Genomic DNA, 26,899 nt, shown 5'->3' with positions numbered 1-26,899 from the left:
AACTGCTAAAGGGGCTGGATAGGTAGGAAAAGTTCTAAAAAAACAGATAATCACACTCCTTGTTTAAGTCATTATCAAGTTTGGATGTTGCCTTTTGCAGAGAGAACAGAATCATTCTTGTTGTGGCCAAATAGTTTGGGAGCCAGTGTACACACACACACACACACACACACACACACACAAATACAGTATGTTTCTCCTGCCACAAAAATCTAAGGATCCCTTGGGCCTACTAAAGTCTTCTCTCTCTAATTCATGGATTTCTGTCCAGGATTTGGGGCATGATAGATTGTAGGCACTGATTCAGAGAGCAGATGGCTCAGCCTGCTGCTGAAAGTGAACTTTGCAACGAAGCACAAAATATCAGGCAGAGATGTTAAATTTCAAAGTAGATGTGGCCTGTGCTCATGTACTATGAGACACCTGAATTTTAGTCTCAATCTCTTTGTGACCTTGGGCAAGTCACCACCTCCCTGATTCTCTATTTCCTTTCCTGGTCTGTAAAATGAGAGGATTGGGTTAAATGAGCCCTGTCCAGCTCTACTACGGGTTCTTTCTGTTACAGGGAGTTCATTCTATATGACAAACACATGCAACCCTTTTCTGAATTTAAGATTTTATTAATAATGAATGACAACAGCAAACAATTATTGAGTGAGGCATTTGTAGGAATTTTACACATACTCTTATTTAGCTGTCAGGATAACCGTATTAGGTAGGTATTTTTGTTAGTCCCCTCTTACAGAAATATAAACTGAGGCTCAGAGGGGTTAAATAATGTTTCGTGTCATTCAGTTATTAAATAGCACATTCAGGAGCCTGAACCCATACAGTTTGTTTTAGAACCTATATCTTAAGCACTATACCATGCTGGGTTTTTTTTTTTAAAGCTGCAAACATTTTGTTGTGATGTTTATTTTATTTATTTAACAAGGCTCTATCATGGGCCAAGCACTATCTGAGAGGCTAGGTATAGAGCAGTAAAAATTTCTCATGAAATTTACATTTTATTGGAGAAAGGCAGACATTAAACAGAGAGAAAAGTAAGTAAAATAGTGGCAATAAGTGCTATGTAAAACACTAAAGTGGGGTTGGCAAATCAGGGGGACAGGAACAGATTAGGGAAAAATTTTAAATAGGGTTTAAGTAATATTGCCCCCTAGACTAAAGAGGCAAGAATAATCTTTATGTATAATATCATCCAATAAAACCATGATGTTGGTCAAATTTCTTTTGATAATTCTGCCTTCTTTGATTATGCTCACTGCAAAATTCTGAGTGTGTTTTTTTCACATTAAATACTCACCCAGCAAGGGTCCCCCTCACTCTCTCAATACAAGGCAGAAATAGTCTTTAGCCATTTCACGTTTGTAAATATCTGCATTACTGGAAGCTCCATGCCCCCCTGTATTGTTTAAAGGCAAAATTAATCGTCCCTAACACCTTTTAATCACTATATTAAATGTGTTCTCATCTGAAAACACGACAGATCTTATGAGAAGTCTTTCTTGATTCCCCGCCCTGAGGCCCTCCACGGAGGTGACTAAATTCTCATGCCCAGGACCTGCAGTAGCCTTTTAAGGGAAGACAAAGGAAGAGGCAAGAGCCGCCCTCTGGAACTGAGTTTTCTCTCCCCAGGACCTCCCCCCGCCCATTTCCTCCATTCCATGAGCAGGAAAGCAAGAATACTTAGAATTTGACCACAAAAAGAACCAAGAACTTGTATTCTGCCCCAGCGTGGGCCTGCGTTTGCTTCGTGCATAAGATGGAGGCGCCACATCACTCCTGTTTGTTTTGCATTGAGAACCTGCCTGGCAGTGTAGCCAGGAGCCCTTCTCTCCTGAGGAGCAGGCCCCACACACCCCGTTCCTCTGTTCCAGCCCCACCCGGAACAGTGATGGCAAACATTTTCCAAAGTGAGCTTCTCTTACACCTAGAGGGAAAGGAATCTGTCCCCAGTAGCCCACCCAGGGGAAATTTTGTTCTATTATTAAATGATCTATAGGGAGAAGCTCATTTGAATGGGCATCAATACTCCTAGGTGGAAACTGGTCTTGCTGTGTTGTTTTAACTGTTTTTGAAAGCGATTATAATAGAATACACACATTTTTCAAACCAATTCTAAAAATCTCTCCGATTTTGTGTTTAAAAAAAGCTTTCTAAGATTAAATTCTCTGTAGCCTGTATAGGACTAATTTGACATTCGTCAACATGTTAATAATAGGTATCTTTGGGTGATTAAATTATTTATGATCATAATTATCCTTTCTTTTTTTATATATTTTTATTTCATGTGTAATACTTTTATAATTAGAAAATGGGATGTTATATATTTTTAAAACCTGTTTTCACAAGTGGCTTCAACTGTACTTGTTTTATTATATTTTTTAAATATAGCAAAGATGTCAGAATCCTAAGATATAATAAAGAAGCTAGTCTATAATCTTCTATCTGTTCATATTTTACAATGAATTTTAACTTAGTTTTCTCAGTCTTGGAGAACACAGATCATTGCACATGAAAACATTAAGTTCCTCTCCCTTGAATACTTATCTAAAGGTAAGGTGTATAGCAATCCAAATAAAAATTCTAAAATTCAGAAATTTTTCCTCTGAGGAAAATGTACCAAATAAATTAGAACCTGAGTCAGCATAAGTCTTTTCTTTAATAAAAATGATGCAAATGATAACAATGAACTTGCTTTAAACACACACACACACACACACACACACACACACACACACAGGGAGAAAAGCCTGTTTACTGATCTGCCAGTTTTACAACCAGGAAAGCTGGGGCATCCCTGGTGTTTTTTTCTTGGCAGGAAAATGTTAGCATTTTAACACTTGGCAAGCTGGAGGCTTTGACTGAAAAATCTTACGGCACAGCCATTATATTTTCATTTCACATTATCTGTGTTTCCTGTATCATTGAGGGGAGGGTGTTGGTGAATTATTGGATATTTATGCCCTGAAGTGAAAATATTTCATATATGTATTTGGAATATCTTTCCGGGGACGTTTATTTTGTTTTAGAAAATATTTTATAGGAAAAATGAAATGAAGACACTATGTATTATGGATATAAAAGCCAAAAATATAACAAGTACATTACCAATAATATTTAAGGGAATATTTCCTTAGATTTTTCTGCCTAATATCATTTTTTTTATTCATAAAATTCATAAAATTGAGTTCTCTACACAGTCCATGCTTTTCATTTTAAACAGGTTCCTTTTAAAAAAGAATATTTGTGTCTTGCCAGATCTAAGTGCTAACCATCCGCAATGTCAGAGTTAAAACAATACTCACAGGGCACTATTCTAAATCTATTGCACTCTCCTCTTGACATTTTGAAAGACTGTCCCCAAATGTTCACTCTAGAATCATTAAGCCTGAAATAAATTCCCAAGAATTCCTTCCTAGGCCTTGGGAAGGACTGGGAAATCTTGGGTAAGAAGACACCTCTGGGAATGGGCCTGTGCGGGTGACAAACGCCACTGGAAACGGCCTGGGAGGTTTCACGGAGAGGTGGAGAGGGCCTGGTTTACAAGCAGACGGGAGACCCGACCAGGAGGCGCCAGGTCTGACGGAGGACGGAGGTCCCTCTGGGGCGCCGGTGCAGCCCACCTGGAGGGGCGAAGGCCTGCGCGCTGCACCAGCTGGCAATCCGGGCGCGAAGAGCGCCCAGTTTATCTGTCATAGTCCACGCCGTGAAGGGAACGACGCCGCCTCACCCTCGACGGCTGTGGGTTTTGACGCTCCCACCCCAAATGTCCGGGTGCCTCTGCGGGCGGCGCTCGGGGCGCTCCTGAGGGCGGACCCTGGGACCCCCGCGGCGGCCGCGGGAGCAGCTGAGCCCCCGCGCGCCCCGAGCGCCCCGCCCCTACCCCGCAAGCTCCCTGCAGGTGGAATCGCCCCCGGGGCGCCTGAAATCCCCGCAGCCTCAGGAGAAACCAATAGTTCAGACCTAGAGCTCCACCTGCGCGGGCTCGGCCCGGCTTTCGACGCGCCCTGCGGGGAGGCCGCCGCAGCAGGGAGCCGGGCACCGGAGGGGCGCGCCCCCGAGAGCCCAGCCCGTGACGCCCGCGCCCCGCGGGGCACCCTGCCCCGCAGCCCCAGCGCGGCCCGCTAGCCGCACAGGCCTCAGCTCCCCCCAGGCCTCACCGCACGTCGGCTATTTTTGCGAAGGGTGTTTTCAGACGGGGCGGCGAGGCAGCGACACCGCGCGCCCGGGACAGCCCTGTCCTTTCGGGGGGCTTACTCTGGAAGGAGGCACCAGCAGCTCCTGCTCCGAGAGGGGGTGCCGGGGAACTGGGAGACGCGGCCTCGCAGTCCCCCCCCCGGGGGGCTGTCGTCCCGCCCCCCCCCGTCTCCGCCCCCCTCCTGCGGGCCGAGCTCCAGGACCCCAGCCCGGCCGCGCGCGTTACCTGTTGGCCGCCAGCCGGGACGCGATGTAGCCGCCGGGAATCTGCGTGATGATGTAGCCCCAAAAGAAGGAACCGTGGATCATCCCCACGGTCTCGGGGTCCCAGTTGAATTTGGCTTTCTATGGGAGTAGGAAAAATTTTTTTTTAAAAAAATAAAAATTAATTTAAAAAACAGGCCGAGGGAGAGCGTAGAGTCAGTGCCTGGGCTGAAGATTCGCTTTCAGCCAAAGGGCCCTCAGTCCGGGGGTACTCGCTGCCTTCGGGGCGTGCGGGTGGGTTAGTGTTCGTTTCCTAACGAAACAATCAACCCCCCTTAGAGGGGACGCGCCTCCTCTAACGGAAAATCCGAGCTCACCTGAAACGTGTTGTGATTAACAGCAAAGCTGGGCCCCTGGCTGGGCCCTGGGACCCCGGGAGGCTGGTCGGATCGCCTGGGTGAAGGCGGAAGCCTCGGGGCTCCCCTTTGGGAAATGCGGGCTCCCCAGGGAGAGGTTCCGTTACCCCCCGCGCGCAGAGGCGCCGGGCTGGGGGCACCGGGCGGGCGCGGGCCGCGGCGGGGGCGCCGGGGAACCGAACCCAGCCCTGGAAACCCTGGGGAAGGACACGGGGCGCTGGGGGGAGGGGCGGAGGCCGGGGGCGCTGGGAAGGGGGTGGTCCCAGCAAAACACGGGTGGGCGCGGGCCCGAAAGACCTGGCCCCTGGCCCCGGGGAGTTGGGGGTCGGCGGGGAGCGAGCAGCGGCTCGGGCGGTGGTGGGAGCCCGGGAGGCGGGGGCCTGCGGGTCGGGGCCTCACCCCGCCTCCGCCAGCCCGGGCGGCGCGCCAGGTGGACCTTGGAGTGAACCGGGAGGAAACCCTGCTTCGGAAAGGGGGGGAGGCCAAAGGGCGTCTGTTCCGCCTGAGGAACCGGGGCCCCTTTGCCCCCCTTGGGTAACATTTTGAAACCAGCGCGCTTTGCCGCGTCTCCCGCGACCCCCGGGGCCGCCCAGCGCTCGCGGCCTCCCGTCCAAAGCGCGGGCGGAATGAACCCTCGCGACCCTCCGTCCCCGGGCTCACGGTCACCCCGGTCCCTGCACGGAAACACCGACCCGCCGGTTTCCGTGACCTTGGCACTGACCCTCCCTCTAGGGGTCCCCCGCACACGCTAAGATCGCGGGGTCGCAGGGCCGGGCGCGCAGGGGGCGCCGCGTCGGGGCCGCTCCCGTCCGCGGGGCGCACGGCTCCCGAGGCCCCGGGAGGACCCTGCCCGCCCGGCGGCGCCCCGTGGGTCTGACTTCGTTTCATTTTCATTATTAAAAGTGCGTGGCGGGAATTGGAGGGATTCGGCGGGAAATTACAACTAACGCGCTGCTCCATCCCTGGGGGGGAAGGAAACGATTTCGATTTAGCGGACATCCCTAAGCCCGGGTTTCGTGTATGACGTGACTGTTCCCCAAAACCTCGTGAGCGACACGCTCTGCTCCACTCTGCAGGCGACAAAAGGAAGGCGGGGGGGGGGGGGGCTCGGGAGCGACGCGGGCGGGGCGCGGCCGGGAGGGGCGCACCTCCTTGATGACCTTGCCCCCGCGGTGGATGGTGCTGTTGTTGACCATGTCCACGATGGCCACGCCCAGGTTGCAGCGGATGCCGAAGGAGATGCAGAAGCCCAGGCCGCTCATGATGGCGATGATGTAGCGGCGCGGGAGCCCGAAGCACGTGCAGTCGCACAGCGGCGCCTTCTTCTCGGGCACCTCCAGGGGCTTCCCATCCTCCGTCAGCTCGATGGTCTCCCCGGTGTCCTGCTTCCTTTCCAGCACCCTGCGCGGCAGAGGGGGGGGCAAGGACGCCCCGGGTTAGGCACCCCCGGCGCCGCGGGTCCCCAATTCCCCGGGCCCGGGGGGCTGAGGGGAGGGGCGCTGACCCGCCCCCGGGGGAGGGAGTCGAGGCCTCAGGGCCCCCGGGCTCTCCAGCCTCCCCAGCCCCTGCCCGCGCAGGGTCCCTGCAGTTTAACGCCTCTGGCCTCGGGCATCAGTCGGGTCCCCTGGGACCCGCCCCCGCAGCACCGTGATTCTCACGCGCAGGCGGCTTGGGCCTAACTTCCTCGCGGGGTCTGCAGCTTAGGAGGCGCACCCCCAAGGCGCCTTCTTTGCAACTGTGTAGGCGCCTCCCCGCCGCAGCGCGTTACCCCGAGACGGGCTGTTTTACCCGAGGCCCCAGCCTCCCGCCACGGGCTCGGCTGCGGGCCGGGCCGGCCGAGGCCCCGCACCCGCCCCGCGCCTTCCTTCCCGGGCGGCTTAAAGCTTCCCGGGCCGTGGACGCCACGACCCCCCCGCCCCCCAACTGAGCCCGGGCCCGCGGGACCTAGGCCTCTGGGGTGCAGCGCCCCCGCGGAAGGGTCTGTGGGCGCTCCCTCTGCGGGAGCCGCGCCCCCTCCGGCCCCTCCGGCCCCAGGGCGCCAATGCAGCGTTTGCTTTCCGCGCACACGTCCTACTTTTGCCCCTGGTTACTCGAGTTTGAAACAAAGGCCTCGGCAACCTATGGCCGACACCTAGGCTTCCTCCTGCCAGAGCATGAATAATTAATTATCCACAATCTCGCGTCACCACTCTCTCAGCTACAGACACCGAAAAACGTCCCCGGCCCACTTCCAAAGACTTAAAATGCGCCTCCCTGGGGTGCAAACGCGCCCCCCGTCCGCTCGGGTGCGACGGCCCACGCCCCGGGGGAAGGTCTCACGTTGAGTTCTCGGTTTGTGTTTTTTAATTAGGAGAGCACTTCACAAGGTTGCACCCGTCTGATTCCTTTTAGGCTTTTGTCCTTGGGGCGGGGGGGAGGGGAAAGCGAAGCGATGGGAAGGTTTTTACTAAAAGCTGGTAGTGTTGTTTCTAGTCCACAATATGCCCGTGAAATTTCTATTTCAGAAAAACAAGACAACGACTGTGAACGGTAACATCACCGTGGTCCCTTGAAATAAATGCTTTCAATATTTAAACAGAGAACCTCTCCATTTACAATTTGCAGGTATTTCCAGTCTACCATACAATTGATTTCTATGCGCGCCCTTTTAAATGATAAATCCAGGCACAATTGTTTCATACACATGGATAAAGCAAATGAAATTCTAAGATCAATTCCAGGAATGCAGAGCTTGGGCGATGGCGGTCAAGCAATTGAAGGCTACCAGGGGGGGAGAAAAAAAAAAGCCGTACTTCCAAATTCTACAGAATAACACCTGGGAATGGGGCACAGATGGATTTGGGGCTCTGTTGATGCTGAATCCTAAAATCCAATCCCAATCCCAATTGTAGAGCACAGGGCAATATATACCGGGAGAGAAAATTTGAACTAATGAGGCTTTATTTGTTTCACACTGGCTTCGCATACTCCTATTACAAAGTCGAACTCTGCACCTGAACGCCCCACCTGATGGCAGCTGGGCCGGGAAGGCGCAGCTCTTCCCAGGGCAGCTGCGGGACTGCAGGGCCCTTGCGGTAGCTACTGCGGCACAGGTGCTGGATGGAGCCTGCGTGAAGCCCACCAGGACCAAAGAGATTTGGAAAGCTGGGAGGCGCGCTGGTCATTTTCTATACATTTCCAAAGGCTTCTGTCTCCCAAATGTGAAAATTAGTGCTCTCCTGGAGTCATTTATTCTCTTGTTTCTGCACTCTCGTCTCGATTTTGCTCCTATTATTAAGAAACGGCGTGTTCATAGAATATCTGGAAAGGATTTAGTTGTGAAATTTACAGCATAATTAGGACAATGACTATCGGGAGGCTAAATTAAAAAAAAATTAATTTCCAGTACTTTCCAAGTCATGTTGCTGGTTATTATTATGGGTTTTTTTTTTTTCTTATAAGTAATGTGACCTTTCCCATACAAGAAATAGACTTCAAGGAGAGGTCAAATAATAACAAATACCCAGACGTTGTCCTGGGTTCAGGAAGAACTGCTTTCGCTATCAATTATTGATATGTTTTGATTCCTCTTTACAGAAGGATGGTGCCCTTGGGGGATTCACTACTCAGGTGGTTTTTAAAGCTCAGATCTAAATTTCTTTTTACCATTACTCTTTGGAATTTCTTGATTAATTGTTAAAGGGGTGCATTTAAAAAATATTATTATTATTCATTTGTCTGCAACCAAGGAATTTGCACCAAATGAAAGGTTCTTTGAACGGGTACTGGTCATTTTGCAATTGTAAAGAGGATACCTCCTGGGCAGGAAAGGACAAGAATCTGCAGGTACGGAAACAAAAACCACACACACAAACACAAAGCAGACAGGTTCTTTTAGCGCAACATTCCTGAATAAATAAGCAGGTTCCCAGAGCAGCCCCGCTCCAGCCATGAGCAAGGAAAAAGACTTTCCGATCATATTACAAACCTCTCTAAGCAGCCAGGGTTTGCGGAAACAGCCCTGCAGGGTTTTGTTTTTTTTTTTCATGCTGAGCCCCAGGCAAATAGGGGTTTGCTTTCTCTTACCTGTAGATCTGGCCGAGGGATTTTCCAGCAAAATTCTTTAGCCCCTCTTTTCCTGGGGTCAAAACCCTTTGTTTTACGGACTCCATTCTTGCAAAGCCTGGCGTCGGGCTCTTGCCAGATTTAAGTAGTGATCGCTATAGAAGGCGAGAATGGCGCATATTGTCTTAACCCCTTAAGGTAGTTGTGGGCTTTTTCTTCTCAGCAGAGTGGTATTGATGTGCCTCCAGCAAGCGTGCGAGTGAGAGAGGGGAGGGAGAGTGAGAACAGAATACAACAGAATAGCTGCCTGCAGCCCACGGGTTTCCTAATAGGAGAGTTGGTAGACACAATCAGAAAGTCTCATTGGAAGGGGAGGTTCCGGTGGCACAGGGCGCACGCAGTGCCACGGTATTTGGGCGGGTGCCGACGAGTCCTCGCTCTCGAAGTCAGTCCACTGGAAAAAAAAAAAGCAATTTAAATTCCCGGTGTTGAAAGCCTTATTGCTGTGAAATCTTCTGGCTTTTCAACGGAAGGGTGGCTAGATCACAGGACCCCTGTGTAAGGACAAAGGCAAAAGAATAGTACTTTTTTTAAAAAAAAATAACGTGTGTTTGCTGAAAGGAGCAGGGCGCTTCCAACACTCAAGGGAGCGCCTTGGTCTCAGGGGAGCGGCGCGGCTGCCTCGGGTCTCCTCGCGTCCCGCGGCGCAGCCCGAGTCGCGCTAAGATGGAGAGAGCTCGCCGCTCGTGGCGGCCCGGGGTGCACGGCGGGCGCGGCGGCGGTCGGCGGCGTCGGGGAAGGTGCCTCCGCCGGCCGGGCGCGGCCCCGGCGCCCGCAGCCGCTTCAGCACCACGGACAGAGCGCGCGGGGCGGCCGGCGCGCGGAGCAGGCGCCCACCTCCCGGGAGCGGGCGCGCCGCCCGACCAGCTCCCCCCGGGGATCGCCGGGCGCGGATGCTATGGAGACCGAGTGGGAAGGTGGCACCTTCGCCGGGTGCAGGGAGAACGGCGCACTTGGCGCTGCCAGGGAGGAAGGCTTGATTAAAAACGGACAGGTTCCTTCTGGTCTACATTGTGGCCAGCACGCGGGCATCGTCTGTCTGTTGCAAGGAAGGAAGGTTGCAACGTGTTTTACTTGTTTGTGGTATTCTGGGGCGCCCGGGCTCCCTCGGACGTACAACATATGTACACAAAATGCATAATTATACTGTTCATGTGTTTGGTTTTAACCCTTGATAAGAAAGAGGAAAGGAAGGAAGGAGGGAAGGAAGGAGGGAAGGAGGGAGGGAGGGAAGGAAGGAAGGAAGGAAGGAAGGAAGGAAGGAAGGAAGGAAGGAAGGAAGGAAGGAAGGAAGGAAGGAAGGAAGGAAGGAAGGAAGGAAGGAAGGAAGGAAGGAAGGAAGGAAGGAAGGAAGGAAGGAAGGAAGGAAGGAAGGGAGGGGAGGGGGTGGGGAAGAGAGAAAAGAAGAATACCTGCAACCTCAGTGCCTTTGGTTAAATAAAAGATGGGTAGTTTAATGTATATTCCTTGGAAGTTTATGATTCTTCGCTTAACTAAGTCACAGCACACTACTGAAATATCAATATACTGACAAAATTTGTGGCCACACATTGTGCTTGTCAATAAACAATTACTGATGATATTTTCAAGATTTATTTTAAATTCCTTATATTCCTTTAAAATGTGATTTTTGCCTCATTTTCTCCTCAGGCAGAATTATAGACATTTATTTAAGACTTTTGTTTATATGTATATATGGGTATAGCATCAACGAATCTAATTCATTAAGCAAAGCAAGAAAACTATACTAGCTTAGTGTTAATTATTAATGCATTTGACATGCATCACAATCCTCTGAGAGGCAATTCAGGCAAATGATTCCAAAACAGTTTGCCCTTGGACCACATTCTCAAGGTTGAAATCTCTGGATTTTATTTAAGCCAACAGGGGGAGTAGATTTTTCTTAGGGATCCTGGGACCAAATCTCAGAAGCATGAATCTAAATACAGAACCGTATAAGAATGTTCCCTAAGTCAGCCAATAATAATGCAATGGACATGTATGCACAGAATGGATAGCTGAAAAAAAATGTCAAAAGTAGCTAACAGTATCCACCATTGTTCAATTAGATAGTTATATAAATATGTAATAAATGTATACCTTCTATAAAACAAGGCACATTTCTAAAACTCTGGAATGCATCAAAATAATACCTATCCCCAAAGGTGATCGAGCATGAGGAGGAAAGAAAAAAAAAGACAATTAAACTATCTCCTTCCAAACAAAAGATTCAAGCGAGTCAGGACGTGACTCATCTACATGCTTTTGAAAATATCTGCTTTTCCAATCTTTAGTGACCAAATTCATTAAATGTAATTCATTTAGGGATACCCATGATTTTGAAATTCTGGAAAGTTATAGAAAAAATCTAAATTAAATAAATATCTGTGAAGCTTGATGGTGACATAAAAATGATTCTGCTAAGCACTTCTGCTCACGGTTGACCCCAAATGTCCAGAGATCTAAAACACCTAATTGCTAAGTCTGACTATATACAGCTGAGGGGGCACCAAGCAACAGCAACCCAACATGAAAACATTGTTTCTAGAATAATATAATGACATTCACCTTTATTGAAATAAATGTTATCTGGATCTCTCCCCCATTCTCTTAGTAATAGGGTGGGTGCTTGAATAAGAGTTACTGCTAATACTGATTTATTCATTCTGATAATATTCACTTATTGCCTAGAATTGCACTAGGATCTGGAAATGTCCCCTGAAATATCTCACGAGCTACATGGGAAACAGGCACATAAATAAAATTACAAATAATTACGGATAAAATTGGACAATTGACCCAGCCTGGGATTGAAAGTATACAGAAAAGATTTTAGGAGGCGATGGTTCTTTGTCTGTCTTAAGAGAAACGTAGCCCTATGAAGATGATGGCAGCCTCGTGGAACTAAGTGGGGATAGGTGGTGCTACTTGGAAAGCATCCCGGCCAGAGGGGACATCTTGAGCAAAGTCGTAGACACATGGAAAATGCTCTATGTGGAAAATTACAAGAATTGTTCCTAGGCCACCTGAAACCAAAGAATGCCACTTAAGCTATTCTTAATAGCAACTCCCAATATAAGAGACATATGTTGAGACACTACTTACTAATCTAACAGATTTTCTTCAAGTGCGGTTCCAAAATCTAAACACTGAACATGTACTTTTGTGATTTTAAGTTCATCAGATTTATCTTTATGCAAAGAAATATTGGTAGTTATACATACGGTATTAATTTAGTGATGTTGAAAAAGCGTTTCCTTTTCTGGACACTCTGCCTTATCCTCAATATCTTCCATCCAATTTTAACAGTGCCTATTGAATTATTAGACGCCTCTTCCTTTACAGGAATGATCCTCTCTTCCCAAGCACTCTTAAAAATAAAAGGAGAGGGTTTTATAGACTATAACCAATGTGTGTAGCCTATTACACTTTACAAATGACTTTCACTTACATGACTTCATTTATTCCTTATAATTATTCTTTGAAATAAACTAGTTTTATTCCCATTTTACTGAGGGGGAACATGAGATTTAATGAATTGCCTGGAGCCGTGCAATCAGCAGTGAAGGAGCAGCATGTGTTAAGAGTAGTTTCTCACCACTTAAGATCTTGTTAAAATATAGATTCTGATTCACCAGGTCTACAGTGGAGGCCCAGATTCAGCAATTCTAGTAAGTTTCGAGGGCCGCTTGCCCACGAAATCACACTTTGAGTATCAGCGGTGTAGGTATGAAATGTGAAATCAGCTGACCTGCATTTGCATTCTCACGTTGTTGATTGTCATCCCTATAACTTTGGATCAATCACTTCAGTTTAATAAACTTCAAGTTTCTAATTTGTACAAGGTAATGCTTGCATTTAATGCTTCCACGTAGTAAAATTCCATGGCATTTTCATGAATTTATTCACTGATGCAATGCCACGTTTTCTTTTTTTTCTTCAACCTGCAGAATTTCCTATTGTATATGAGCTAAATGGTCCATAATGAACTGAGGAAAATGCCATTCGTATAGAGAGATGTGCTCCTTGCTCAGAGCTCTACCTTCTTATGTATTTAAAGAATACATTTTTGTTTGTTTTTCTAGTAGATGTTAAATTTTTCTATGCAATTGTTTAAATAATTTCTTCACAGTAATTCTTTGAAATTCACATAAAATATTATCTAATAGCACCGTGATGGGTTTCCATTAGTTTATGGCCCTGTATGAGGGAATACTTTTGAGAGATCATTTAAATGTCTTGCAAATGTCGCCCCCTGGTGGAAGGATATGTTATTATTTTAGAAGCAACTGTAGCCCTTAATTATGTAGTTAAAACTACTGGACTGTTTTCTTTCTTTTTTCTTTCTTTCTCTCCCTCCTCCTCTTCTCCCTCCCCCCTTTCCTCGTTTTTCTACTCCCCTCCTCCTTCTCTTTGATATTTCTTAAATTAAAATCTATAGCAAAAAATACAAAGTATCTTTGTGAGCAATGCATTTGCCTGAACAAGTAAAGCACTAAATGTCCTTTAGAAATCATTTCTTTTCATGAGAACCCCTCAGTTGACCGAAGAGTTACTATGAGAAACCTCACTCCATTAAGATTTAGAAATGGCATAGTAATCACGTGGGAGAAACGGGTTAGAGTTTCTGATCATAATAGGATGAATTGTGATAATTTTATGATTATTTCAAAGTAGAAATATGCCTGATGTTTCCTTTTCTTCACTGAGTGTGTGTGTGTACATATATAAGGTGCCACATTTAATGCTATTTATAAATATTGCTCATGTGTTTTTAAGGAAAATTTATTTCAAAACATATTTCAAGGTATCTAATTCTGAGGCTATTTTGAATGCAATGTTTTCTATTTATTATTTCAACAAATATTCACTCAAGTGACACTTGCATCTATTGTGAGTTTGGCCCTTTTCTGGGGTATAGTAAGCAATTAATTCAGCAGAGTTTTATAGCTTTTTATAATAAATGTAGAGAGTGCACATTCCTAAAGAGAAAACTGCTTGGGACAGCTTTTTTACAACACGGCTTTATTTGACTTTGAATTTCTAAATCGATGTGCATGCTAATAATCCTACACTTCTTTCAGGTTGGAGCCATACAGATAAGCTCCAGGATTCATCACTTAATTTGTCTTATTAAGGGTTCCTAAGGGAATAGTTTTTAGTTCAGCTTTGTGTTTACTTTGCAGTGTTAGCTTCAGAGATAGTTTTAAGAAATCATCATTATACAATTTCTCAAGGGCCAGAGATAGAAGAAATAATTTAGTTTGTCTTACCCACACCTGTGTATGTAACACCTAATACTCCACACTGTTATATTTAGTGACCTTGTATAAAATACCTTCTGTTTTTTCTGTGATCTGTCTGATCAAACAACTGGAAACAGAAAGTTTGAAATAAATGTACATTGTAATCTTAAGAATATATATTTAACTGCCAGGAATGTATGTATATAATTACATATGTAATGTGTCATATTTGTGTGCATCTTACTCTGTATAATTTACCATCAGAAAGATTTATACATTTAATTCCAGTTCTTTGTTTCTGTACTCAAGGAAAAGAAAAACCCTATTCACAACATACCATTATGCCTTGAGAAAATCCAAGTTTTAATATGAATGGAGACCAAATACTACTTTTTTATTGTCAGAAAAAAATTTCTATTTTTGAATCCTACACTATATACATAAAGTAATGTAATAAATATGAGAAGGACTTTAAAAGCATTAGTGTCTTTAAGGTCTCAAAAATACTTTCCTAAAGTACAAGGTTTGATGGTATAAGGGACTATTGGGGGAAATTAAGACTAGAAAAGTGATGCAACTTGTAAAGAGAATAAAAGATACTATACACTTCAATATGAAGAAGACCAAGGCAGAGATGACCAGGCCTGAAGGTACTGTACAGATAAATAAATAGATTAAATGACAAATAATATATACTGTTTGGGGGGTCTGATGAAATCATCCCTGATTGAAATGTCGCTGTCTTTCTGGGTCCTATAAAATCCTAATTTGCTTTCATCAACCTGGGTTACTGACTCCCTCCCTTTGGGTACCACATGCTTGTCATTCCAGGCTGTGGAACACTGTCTGCCTTGAGGAAAAGCACCTAACAGTATTGAAATCTCCCACTTGGCTGCAAACACCTAGATATCTTCTGTTTAACTTCTTCAGACTCTTTTCTAAGTAACTTAAAGTATCTGAAGCAGAAGGTGCAGGGATTTCACTTCTAGAATATTTAGAGTGACATTTTCCAAAATAAACATCTGAATGCATAGTTGGGTGACAGGATAGAATACTGAAAATACAGAGTAGTTTGCTACTGTAAGCATATTTTAATCATAATTTTGGAAAAGTAAAAACAGTAACAAAAATATAATGCAATATAATGGTGACTATAAATATTTTCTAACTGCTGCCCTCTAGTGGCCACAAGAGGAAAAGATTACATTGAAAAGGCTGGTTTAAATTGTTTAAAAGTAAACAGGTAAGCATGTATCAAATGATATTCATATTATATGTGTGGCTTCTTTACTAGCATAAAAAAATAAAAGGGCATATAAATCAGTGTTTAAAAATTGTGCCACAACTTGCACAATTTTTTGTGCCTTCCTGTGGGATTTTGATAATGGTAAGGACACTATTATACTGTGGTGGGAACCATTGTGGGTAGGTAACTGACATTTAGGATTGGTCTCACCATGGAGCTATGCACTCCACAGGGACAAGAACTCTCTTCAGTATGATAAGGACTTAGTTTGCCTGGGATTGAATCCTCTGTGGGTGAGTTTCTTAATCTGCTCAAGTCTCAGTTTTCTCATATGAAATAGCTGTAATAACATTACTTACCTCAAACAAATGTTGTGAGGGTTAAAGGAGATCCTATTTGTAAAACACATAGCTCACAGAGCCTGAGTGCTAAGTGCTTAAAAATTGTTTATTAGTATTAATATATTTTTTAGTCTCTGGCACCTAGTTGGGTAAGTGAATGAATGAGCAAGGTTATTGGCCAAATCTAGGAACACAATCTGTGCCACAGAATAGTGTGGCAGTTCAATGGGTTCCAGTGACCCTGTTCTCATCAGATTTTCTCTAATCAAACGAGCTAGCTGCCCAACAAAAGAGCTGCCGAACACCCCCAAATAATTTCCTCTATTATAACCTTCTTTCCAAAAATATTTTCCTTTATTTTTCAATTATGGTTAACATACATTATTATATTCATTTCAAGTGTACAACATAGTGATTAGACATTTATATACCTTATGCAGTGTTCACCCCAATAATTCCAGTACCCACCTGGCAGCATTCATAGTAGTTACAATATCATTGACTATGTTCCCTATGCTGTACTTTACATCCCATGACTATTTTTTAAGTTACATTTATTGGGGTGACATTGGTTAATAGGATCATGTAGTTTTCAAGTATACATTTCTATGATCCAAAATCAGCCTTTACAATCAGAGCCAGAAATTTTTAACTAAAACGTTCAGAGAATTCAATTTGTTTCTAGCCCTAGGAGGGGTCTTTTGAGATAGAAAAAGGCTTCTGGGAGGGTAATGAAAAAATCAGGCTAAGCAAGTCTGGTTCCTTAATGGTGTGACTTCAGGCAACAGGGCCTCGGTGTGAGGAGGGCCAGAAACTCATCAGGCTGCAGCTGTTAGAGTGTGTCTCTGCAGTCTAGGGGAAAAATCAATGTTGCATGAATATAAAAAGGCGGATTTAAATTTTAAAAGGAAATTATTCACTACCCTAAGAACAAACTGGTGTCCTGGAACAAATATGCCCGTCGAAGAGCACGTAGTATTTCTCTCTGCATCGCCTTGCCTTCGGTAGTGATGATTTAGTGGCACAGCTTTGCCGTCAGACTGACCCGGTTTAAAACTCTGGTGGAAACGTCACTTCCTGTTTAAAGTGAGTCATGAATCACACAGCTTTTGGTGGGGCTGACAGATTCCCCTCAGGCCTCAACTCCCAGGGACTGTGATTTATATACCAGGGTGAGTCAAGAATTCTAAATTTAAAATATCAGGGATTTTGTGTTTTTTTAAAATCTGAGACAATTCTGATGCTGATGATCTGCAGACTCTATCTTGAAGGAAAAAAAACAAACAGCAGCAAGAAAATGACTGCTGCACATGACAGTAGGTGTCAACATAGAAAAAACTACAGATTTACCTGTCCTTGTAACAGACGAGGCTAGTGGACTCCTCCACGGACATTTGTAGCCAACTGCCAGTGCCCCCTCACCCTTTGAAGTAGACATTTGCTGTGCTCATGATGGCTCATTATCTTTTTATTTTTATTTATTTTTATTGTTGAAAGTATTACAGGTGTCCCATTTTTCCCCCCAATTGACCCCCTCCACCTCACTCCCACCCCCTCCCCAGGCCTTCACCCCATTATTGACTGTGTACCATGGGTTATGCATATAACTTCTTTGGTTAATCTCTTCCCACCCTCCATCCCCCTTCCCTCTTTCCTCTGAAATATGATCATCTGTTACATGCGTCAATGTCTCTGGATCTATTTAGTTTGCCAGATTCTTTTGTTCATTAGCTTCTTGTAAAAGAAGACCCTTCAACATTTCCTGTAGTGCTGGTCTGGTGGTGATGTACTCCTTTAGCTTTTCCTTGTCTGAGAAGCTCTATACCTGACCTTCAGTTCTAAATGATAGCTTTGCTGGGTAGAGCAGTCTTGGTTGTAGGTCCTTGTTTTTCACTTTGAATATTTCTTGCCACTCCCTTCTGGCCTGCAGGGTTTCTGTTGAGAAATCAGCTGACAGTCTTATGGGTGCTCCCTTGTAGGTAACCAACTGCTTTTCTCTTGCCGCTTTTAAGATTTTCTCTTTAACCTTTGGCATTTTAATTATGATGTGTCTTGCTGTGGACCTCTTTGGGTTCCTCTTGTTTGGGACTCTGTGCATCCTGGACTTGTAAGTCTATTTCTTTCCTCAGGTAGGGCAAGTTTTCTGTCATTATTTTTTCAAATAGGTTTTCAATTTATTGCTCTCTTTCTTGCCCTTCTGGCACCCCAATAATACAAATGTTGGGCCTCTTGAAGTTGTCCCAAAGGCTTCTTATACTATTTCATATTTCTGGATTCTTTCCTTTTACTCTTCTGGTTGGGTGTTTTTTGTTTCCTCATGTTCCAATTGCTGATTTGATTCTCAGCATCCTCTACTCTACTGTTGATTTCCTGTAAATTATTCTTCATTTCTGTTCGTGTAGCCTTCATTTCAAATTGGTACTTTATTATGTCATCGATTTTCTCAGTTATTTTTGTAATATTCTTACTAATATGGTTGAGCATCCTTATAAACAAAATTCTGAACTCTGTATCTGTTAGCTTGCTTGGATCTATTTCATTTAGTTCCTCTTCTAGAGATTCCTTCTGTTCTTTCCTTTGTGACATGTTTCTTTGCCTCCACATTTTGGCTGCTTCCAGGTGTTTGTTTCTATGTATTAGGTAGAGCTGCTATGTCTCCTGGAATTTGTAGAGTGACTTTGGGTTGTAGGTGTCCTGTAGGGCCCAGTGGCTCAGCCTCCCCAGTCACCTGAGCTGGGCCTTCTAGGTGCTCCCCTGTGTGGGCTGTGTGCTCTCTCCTGTTGTAGTTGAGCCTTGGTTGCTGTTGGCGTCACTGGGAGGAATTGACCCCCAGGCCAATCGGCTGTGAGGACCAGCTGCAACTACAGCCAAAGAGCTGCTGTGCTGGAGATACCCCTATGGAGCAGGATTTACTTCAGTGGAGCTTTGGTGTTCACCAAATGCGCCCCTTGAGTGTCACTCGTGGATGTGGTAGGGTTGTAATCCAGTGTGGTCGAGTCTGACCACCAGGTGCACTGTCTGGGGCCTCCCGGAGGTGCAAAGTCAGCCTGTGCCAGTGCCTTGCCCAGGGCCACCCAGCATGAGCTACACAGCAAACCGTAGTTGGCTGCTACTTGTGCTGGGCTTGGCGGTGCCCAGGAGAGGCCAAGCTATGAGCCAGTGCAGGCTGCCCCTAGTGCCAGGCCTGGGGCCGCTTATCAAGCCGTATGGGGCAGCTGCTGCTTGTTTGAGAGATTTTGCGGAAGCCCTGAGCATGGGGCTTGAGAAGCCACTTGCATAGAAAAGCCCCTGGAAATGGCCTGGATGAGCTGCAGGTGGGGAGGGCGGGGCCTCCGGGAATCATGGGGCGGGGCCAAAGGTGCGAGTCAGGGGCTGGCGATTCAAACATGGCGCCTGCCTGCCGGCTGTGTGCGGGGAGGACTCGCCACAGGAGCCAGGGCCTCTGTCAGCTCTCCTGCCTGGGAGGAAGCCGCCCCTCCAGCTCTCACCCGGATCTCAGGCAGGTTAGTTCCCCCCGAGTGTCCCGGGTCCTTTCCGGCTGCTGCCCGGCGCTGGGCTCAGAGGGAGCATCCGAGTGAGTCCGCGCCGGGCCCTTTAGAGGAGCTGCTGGGGCTCCCGCAGCCTCCGTGACCCTCAGGGACAGTCCCGCTGGTTTCACAGCCCGAAGCTGTGGGGACGTCTCTTCCCGGCCCTGGAGCCCTGGGCTGGGGGCTGCTGTGGGGCTGGGACCCCTCCCTCCTCCGGGAAACCCCCACCCCGAGATTCCCTCCCAGTTTACCCCGCAGCACCGGGTGTGGGCCGAGGCCGCGTCTCCACGATTCAGCCCCGACCCGCCCGCGTCTCCGCCCCTCCTACCCTCTCGGTGCTCCTTCAGCTCCCTGGTTGTGGGGCTTCTGTGCAGCCAGGTCTCAGGAGCCCCTGAGTGCTGGTGGTTCTGTGTTTTAGTTGTGATGTTGACGTGGTCGCGGGAGGCGGCGGGCGCAGCCGCTACCTGCGCCGCCATCTTGTTTCCTGTCCCGCTCAGCGCCGTTTGAGTTGCCTGATGCAGAAGCGAGGACCTGGTAATGGGCGTGCAGTCTGAGCCCACCTCCCGCCGCCCCGAGCGCCTGAAGGGAGCGCTGCTGGGGAACGGGCCGGCGCAGCTTCCATCCGTCACTGTGGGTGGTTGAGGGCTGATGGGTTTTGGTATCGTCGGTGGCCCTGGTGGCTGTTTCCTAGTGGTGGCTTGCCCAGGGCTTTCATGGTTTGCCGCTGAAGGTCTCTTGTCCTCGGGAACCTGCTCAGGACCAGGCCGACCTGGACTGCGGGTTTCCCTCTGGGCTCGGGTGACCGTCAGGGCAGGTTTAGTGGTAAACTCAGGTTTCAGTAAACCAAGCTTCTGGAATTCGGTGGCCCTGGTGGAAGTTTCTGTTGTGTTTCGCAGTTGGATTTTGACATTTTCTCTAGAAGCTAAACCAGGGGTCCTTCCCACAACCCTTCCAGTGGTTTCCTGAGCTGCTGAATACACTGCGAATTACTTTTAAGCTTAAACTAGCATGAGCGAATTTAGCATCTTCAACTAAGGTTCCTGACTAGTGTGCCCTCCTCCTGCTTCAAACACCACCGTGACGGTTAGAGAGGCAATAGCCCTCTTATAACACCAACTGATGAAAATGAGGGCAGACACCAACAGCGAAGGACAGCAGAGGGAAGGAGAGAAAGAGGGGTGCTTCTGCGGCTACAATTACAACAAGGGGCAAGTCCTGGGCCTGCCTAGCTACAAGACACCTTGTCTCTGAGATAATAAACGTCTAGTTTTAGGTCATTCCACCCAATTAAGGAGCTGTCTGAACTGACACGGGCCCATGTTGGTCATGCTGCTATGTAACCTGCTTTTTTCTCACTTAACAGTATGTGACTTCACATTTCTCTGCCAATAATGTAGCTTGACAGTGTCTATGATGACGTAACGCCTAAGTTACCTTGGATGTCCTGTCTTCTTCTCCCATGTAGCCTTGTTCACCTGTTTTGAACCTTTTTCTAATATTTCTTGTGTGATTCTATCTCATACTAGTTGCTTGTTAAATTTTTAATAAAATATGAGAGTAAGGATATTGTCATATTTTAATATGTTGATAAACTATGGGTATAAAATAGTTTTAAAGCCCAGCTGGTGTTGCTCAGTGGTTGAGCATCGACCTGGGATCCAGGAGATCATGGTTCGATTCCCGATTAGGGCACAGGCTTGGGTTGCCGGCTCGATTCCCAAGTAGGGGGCGTGCAGGAGGGAGGCGATCAATGACCCTCTCTTATCACTGTTTCTGTTTCTCTCTCTCCCTTCCTCTCTCTGAAATCAATAAAGACATATTTTTTAAAAATAGTTTTAAATGGTTAAAAATGCTACCTAAAAGCTGGTGGATAATTTCTGCTCACTTGTGCTGCAGCACAGACTTCTGTACAACTAAGGATTTATGTGATGTCTTTTTTGTTCCTTCAAGACTTTATGTCCTGACTCTGCAGAATTGGTCCTAGGAGAGAGAGGTTAGAACATCTTATATCTCTTCCAAACAAAGAATGAGACGGTTATCAGTGCTGAGAAGTTTCACTGGGTTGTTCTGATGAGATGATTAGAAGACAAAGAAAAAAACAAGAAAGGATGTTAGAAAGAAAAGATTACTCTAAATGGAAGGCCCGGTATGAAAAGCAGCTGATTAAGAACACACCTTACCGGACGTGTTTTTAAGTGAAATCTCATTTGACATATTGAGAAACTCTGCCGGCAAACCCTCGTAATTTTTCTCCTTCAGTATGCTGGTGATTCCATAAGAAGCAAGGTGCCCCCTATATTCCCAGAAAGAACATTTTGCCAAGACAAGAAACTTCCGTAAGCGCAGTGCCTCCCGCCCGCTTCCCCCTTCGCCCTGGAATCTTCCTGCTGCAAGGACACGGCCGGTGCAGACGTCTTGTTCCCACGAATCAGTCCTGCTCTCTCAGGGCCCAGGGTCCATCAGAGATGCACCAAAGCCACTTGCTGCTGACACACTGGAGTTAGGTTTCTTGGTATGGGGACGATGAAAAGAAATAGTACATAATACGTGAGGTGCTTGACTTAGCACAGTGCCCAGCATATAATCAAATGCATACGCTCCCCTCTGATCCCCACTCCCCTAGCTCTGACGTCTCTAAGAAAGGCTGTTTCGACAGTACAGGAGTGGATTTGGAAGCATCCTTAGAAAATTTTGTGACAAATAGAGTAGCGTTAAAAGACTCAAATGGTCTCAGCTTTGGGACAAAGAAAGCTTCCAGAGATAGGAGATGCCATCCATTGAAACAACTTGCTCTACCAGAAGATAATGTTGGTTTGTTATCACTAAATTTTATTTTTCAGAAATTCCTCCAATACGAATACATGAAAGTGGGCACGTAGGGGGAAATACAGCATAGTAATTACTTAGCCGGGAACCTGAATCCTCTTTCCGATCCCAGTATACGAAGTGCCGACAGTACCTTTACTGAACAAAAACACGTACGTATAAGCAGATCTGCACAGTTCAAACCTATTTTATTCAAGGGTCAACTGTAGATTTATTTCCAAGTATTTGTGTGATACTTGGAAATAACCCTGTTAAGTCAACAATGAAAACACGGCGCATTCATCGTGCATTATTAAAGATACTAAAATAATGCAGATAATGGAGTGATTGGCATGGTGATAAGTGGCATTATGTGTGTCACTGTCATTGTTAATAATTTTTATTTTTTTGGTTGAATAAAAATGTATTTTCATAAAAATTAAAAAATTCTCTTTCTGGCATTTATTCGCAATACCTAGATAGGTTAGTGTACTTCTGTGACTATTTCCTCATTAGTTCTATGGGATAAAAATATATCAAATACAGGAATAATATAAGGAGGACATGTGGTGTTCAGTGGTAAGCACACAGCAAGTGGTGATCATGGTCCATTCATCTGACAAATGCTGAAGCGTGAGTGTGTACCGGACACAGCCATGCGATTGTCTCCTGAAGCAGGTCTCGGTTTCCTCAGGGTAACGTGTGGAAGAGAGGGCCGACCTGGGCTTTGCAGCACCGATTTTGTGGCATTGTCATCACCGCATTGCTACTTCATGAGAACCACAGGTTCCACTACGGAGAAGACAGACTTAGACACTCTCGGTTCTGTAGAATTTTTCATCCATGTACAGTATCCTTAATATTGGTTATTGTTTTGGTGAGCTAGGAGAGCCCAGTTAAGCATCAGAAACACAGATTCAAATCCCAGCTTGGCCAAATACTAGCGAGGAGACCTCTGGCTATATAGTTAATGCTCTGTGATGTGGATGGTACAGTAATACCTATTTCAGGATTTTTTAAATTTAGTTAATGCCGTTGACATATAATTCATGGATGCTACCTGTTTGAAGTTGAGATGGAGTTCTGACCAATGAATGCCCGTGTAACCATAACCACGAATTTCCTTCACCCCTAAACCTTTCCTCAAGCCTTCTCCCCGACAGCCCCATCTCTACACCTAGGCCTGTGTCTTTGATCCATTTTTCTGTAACTATACTTTTGCCTGTTCTAGAATTTCATATTATTGGAACCACACAATATGTACTCTGGCATATGACTTCTTTCACTCAGAATAATATTTTTGATATTTATATTGTTACAAATCTGAGTAATTAATCCCTTTTTACTCTACCCCATTCCATGTATGTGCCACTTTGCTTACCCATTAATTGTTGTTGGAGCTTGAAGTTATCTATAGTTTTGGGCCATTATGGAAAAGGCTGCTATAAATACTTGAATAGAGCCTTTGGAGTATATATTTTTATTTTCTTGGGATTGCTAGGCCATCTGGCAAACTGCCAATCTGTTTTCCAAACAATGGTAATCGTATCATTTTATATCCCCGCCAACCACATAGGAGAGCTTGGGTAGCTCCATTCTTGCCAACCCTTGGTACAGACTTTCAAAAACATTTTTACTTTAGCCATTCTAGAGAGTAGGCAAAGGTATCTCACGGTGGTTTTCATTTGTACTTCCCTGGTTACTGACGATTATGAGTACATTCTCAAGCGCTTAACGGCTGTCTTACGCAGGCTTGTTTCTCCCTTTCCCAGATACTGGTTCTACATGGCCACAAGCCTGCCTGTACCTTATAATTTCTGATACTTTCAACCAATTCTTTAAAAACATTCTAGCCAGTCTTCCTAGTTGTTTTCACAGTTTCAAGGGTCTGAACAATGCTCAGGTATCATTACTGGAAGTGTAATTTCTTGTTTCTACTTCTAAAGGGGGTGAGTCTAACATGTTCTGTTGAGAATGTTTTCTGATGCTTTCCATGAATTTCTCCTCCTAAAATCAATTTTCCTTTTTATTTTTTTTTGTCTATCTTGCTGTTCTCTAACTTCTTTCGATGCTCAGCCTGTTTTTTTTTTTTTTTGTTTTGGTTTGGGTTTTCTGTTTTGCTTTGGTTCTATTTAATAGCTTGCTTAAAGGCTATACATTTCCCCTAAAAACCACCTACCAGAAGTATTCAGTACACACACACAATCTGAGCTATACAGTAATTAAAATTATTTTTGAAATTCCATTTTGATTACTTGGTCATGTTATTTCAAAATTTGTTATGTAATTCCCCTACTTATTGTCTTTTAATGGCCTGGTATTTGGTCAGATTTTGTAAATGTTTAGAATCTGCTTGAAAAGAAATCCTATCCTTCAGTTATTTAGTAAACCATTCTATGAAGGCAAGTTAAGTCTATTTTTTAATCACATTGTTCAAATGACCACTAGTTTTGTCTGTCTGTATGCTAGTTTGTACTGTGTCTACCTGGTTAATCTGGGGCTGCACTTACCAGTAGTTTTTCTTACATGGTGTCAGGTTAGATTTGCGAGAGAAAGAAGGAAGTAAAGCAGCAGCTGTTTCTCCTGGAAGGTCCCTGAGGCCAGAGATGGTGAATGACGCAGAAAGAGGCCCATCCAGTGGGCTCTAGCTTACTCTAACCCTCGCCCAGTCCACGGGCAGGTCTTCCTGACCAGCAGAGGCCCCAAGCCCTAAGTGAAGCGCAGCAGCAGTAGTAGCTGCATAGAAGCAACAGCTACCCACAGACTTCAATAGCTTTCCTTCCCGGACTCGTGTCAGCACTGAATATGTGTCTGCTGCAATTTGTCCACGTACGGCCGTGTTTCAGGAGAGCTGAGGGGAGTCTGACCCTCCAAGTCTCCCTTCCCACCATCACTCCCCAGTCAGTTCCTTCCACAATTTTCAAAAGACCTCTTTTCTATGACAAATCCTTCATTCTGCAATATTCACAGGAGCTTTGCTGTCCTGATTAAGTCCTAAGAAACTATTAGTTCTTTCAAATACTTACAATGTGATGTATTCACCGTAATTTCTGGCCGGTATCCACTTTTCTTGAATACATTGATAATAGCAGATACATTTTATCTTATTTGCCCCCCCCCCTTTTTTATTTAAGTAGAAACTATAGGTCTGGGCTCTTAGGGTATGATTTCAATTATTTCTACACACTGCAGAATTAGAGATTTGGAAATCCTGAGTCTACAGGACTTGGCATACTTCCCTAATGGGCTGGAATGGTAAATGAATGTTTGACTTTATTACAAAAAATACTTGCAGCTAGGGAATTTGACATTTTTATGAAATTCTCATCAGTCTCATACCCCCGAAAGTACCCTGAAGATATTTTTTAGGTTCTCAAATATATTTTCATGACAAATGGCTCACATGCTTAACTATATGTATTATAGAATATGGTTTTGTGAACCAATGTCACCCCAATAAATTCAATTAAAAAAAAGCTACTAAACTATAACACTATGTTCAGCATAATGTTTCTCAGTAAGTTCCACTCAGATATTCTGTAACCCTGGAGATTTTTTTAAGGCTCCTCTCCCAGAGGTTCTTTCTGCTCCTAGAGACCTGGGGAAGGACCAGGGGATATGCATTTCTCACGAGTTGCCCAAGAAGTCCAACAAAGGTGGCTATGGATTTCTTCTGGGGAAAGATAGGACTAGAAAAATATTCAGAAATACATCAACCTACTATTTATGTCCTTGGGCCTTTCTACTCACCTATATCACCTCAAAAAATGGAATAAAATAAAGAGGCAAAACAAAACTACCACCATCTCCAATTTTTCTGGGCCATCCAACCTGTTTCCAGAAGTCTGCACCTCTAAATGTAACAAACATGTAATTTTGTGAGTTAAACGTTACATGTAATGCATTTTAATGTTCCTAAACAAAAAGAACTTAAAACCCTCTTAGAACAAATTCAGAAAAATTATATCAACATTTTACTGTAAGAGCAAACTGAGTTCATGTAAAAATATAGTTTAAAAATAAGTATTACTTTATTCACTGAGTGATTGTGACTCAAGATTTGTTCCTTAAGAGGGACTTTTCCTGCATACCCACTTCCTCGTGCGCATTTTTACATAGTGCTGAAATAACTGACATCCGTAAATTGTTCCACGTAAAGAAGTACAATAATCTGTCTAGAAACAAAATAATATAAAACTTACTCTGAATCATGGTAGCAGACTTGTCGGCCTGGCCAATGGGAACTTCTTGCAATGCTATTTTCCTTAATAACCTTATTTGACCGGATAACAACTACTGCTAATTAAAAACCACCAGTAGAGAGGCTCTTTCAAGACAACAGATTAGCCTTTTGAATGAGTTCAAATTCCTCACCCTCAACTGGAGTCAATCAACAGAGATCCAGGGCTGTGCAGCACCTGACACCACAAAATCCCTTGGAATCAGTTTTACTTTTGGCACATAATAGTTCCCCACTTGAAATTTCTTTGGCTTTTCCCGCAGCCTCATTAGATGGCTTAGGAAAGAGACCTTCCTCGCACCCCTCCCCCAGCAGCTGTACCGTGTGGCCCGACAACACGTCTCTCCCACGGAAACGCGCAGTTTCATCAGGAGAGGACTCTTTTATCTCCCACTTCCTCTACCCTTCATCATCTTCTTTCTGTCTTCTCCTTGGCCACTTGCTGAATGGATTGCATAGAAGAAGAAAGTTAAATCCAGGAGGAGTCATGAGATGCAGCAAAAAGAAGACAGCACTCCATTTAATTAAGATGCTCCCTTCTGGATGAATTAGTCTAGCATAAATGTT

At 45.2% G+C, this 26,899-nt stretch overlaps 1 protein-coding gene across 1 annotated transcript in view; it reads right to left on the bottom strand.

The window, feature by feature from the left end:
- The window catches only part of SLC17A6 (solute carrier family 17 member 6), a 36,313-nt gene extending 26,584 nt beyond the window's left edge, over positions 1 to 9,729 (bottom strand). Inside the window, exons 1-3 of the mRNA XM_081153374.1 lie at positions 8,889 to 9,729; positions 5,972 to 6,224; positions 4,430 to 4,548 (exon numbers count right to left, since the gene is read on the bottom strand). Of these exons, the coding sequence (XP_081009500.1) occupies positions 4,430 to 4,548; positions 5,972 to 6,224; positions 8,889 to 8,974 (458 nt within the window). The 5' untranslated portion in view covers positions 8,975 to 9,729. The remainder of the gene's footprint in view (positions 1 to 4,429; positions 4,549 to 5,971; positions 6,225 to 8,888) is intronic.
- Between the last annotated feature and the right edge of the window lie 17,170 nt (positions 9,730 to 26,899).

This window comes from Miniopterus schreibersii, assembly GCF_964146895.1.
Source record: "Miniopterus schreibersii genome assembly, chromosome: 12".
Classification (NCBI taxonomy): Eukaryota; Metazoa; Chordata; class Mammalia; order Chiroptera; family Miniopteridae; genus Miniopterus; species Miniopterus schreibersii.
Note: the sequence above shows the minus strand (reverse complement) of the source record. Positions and strands in the feature narration are given on the sequence as shown.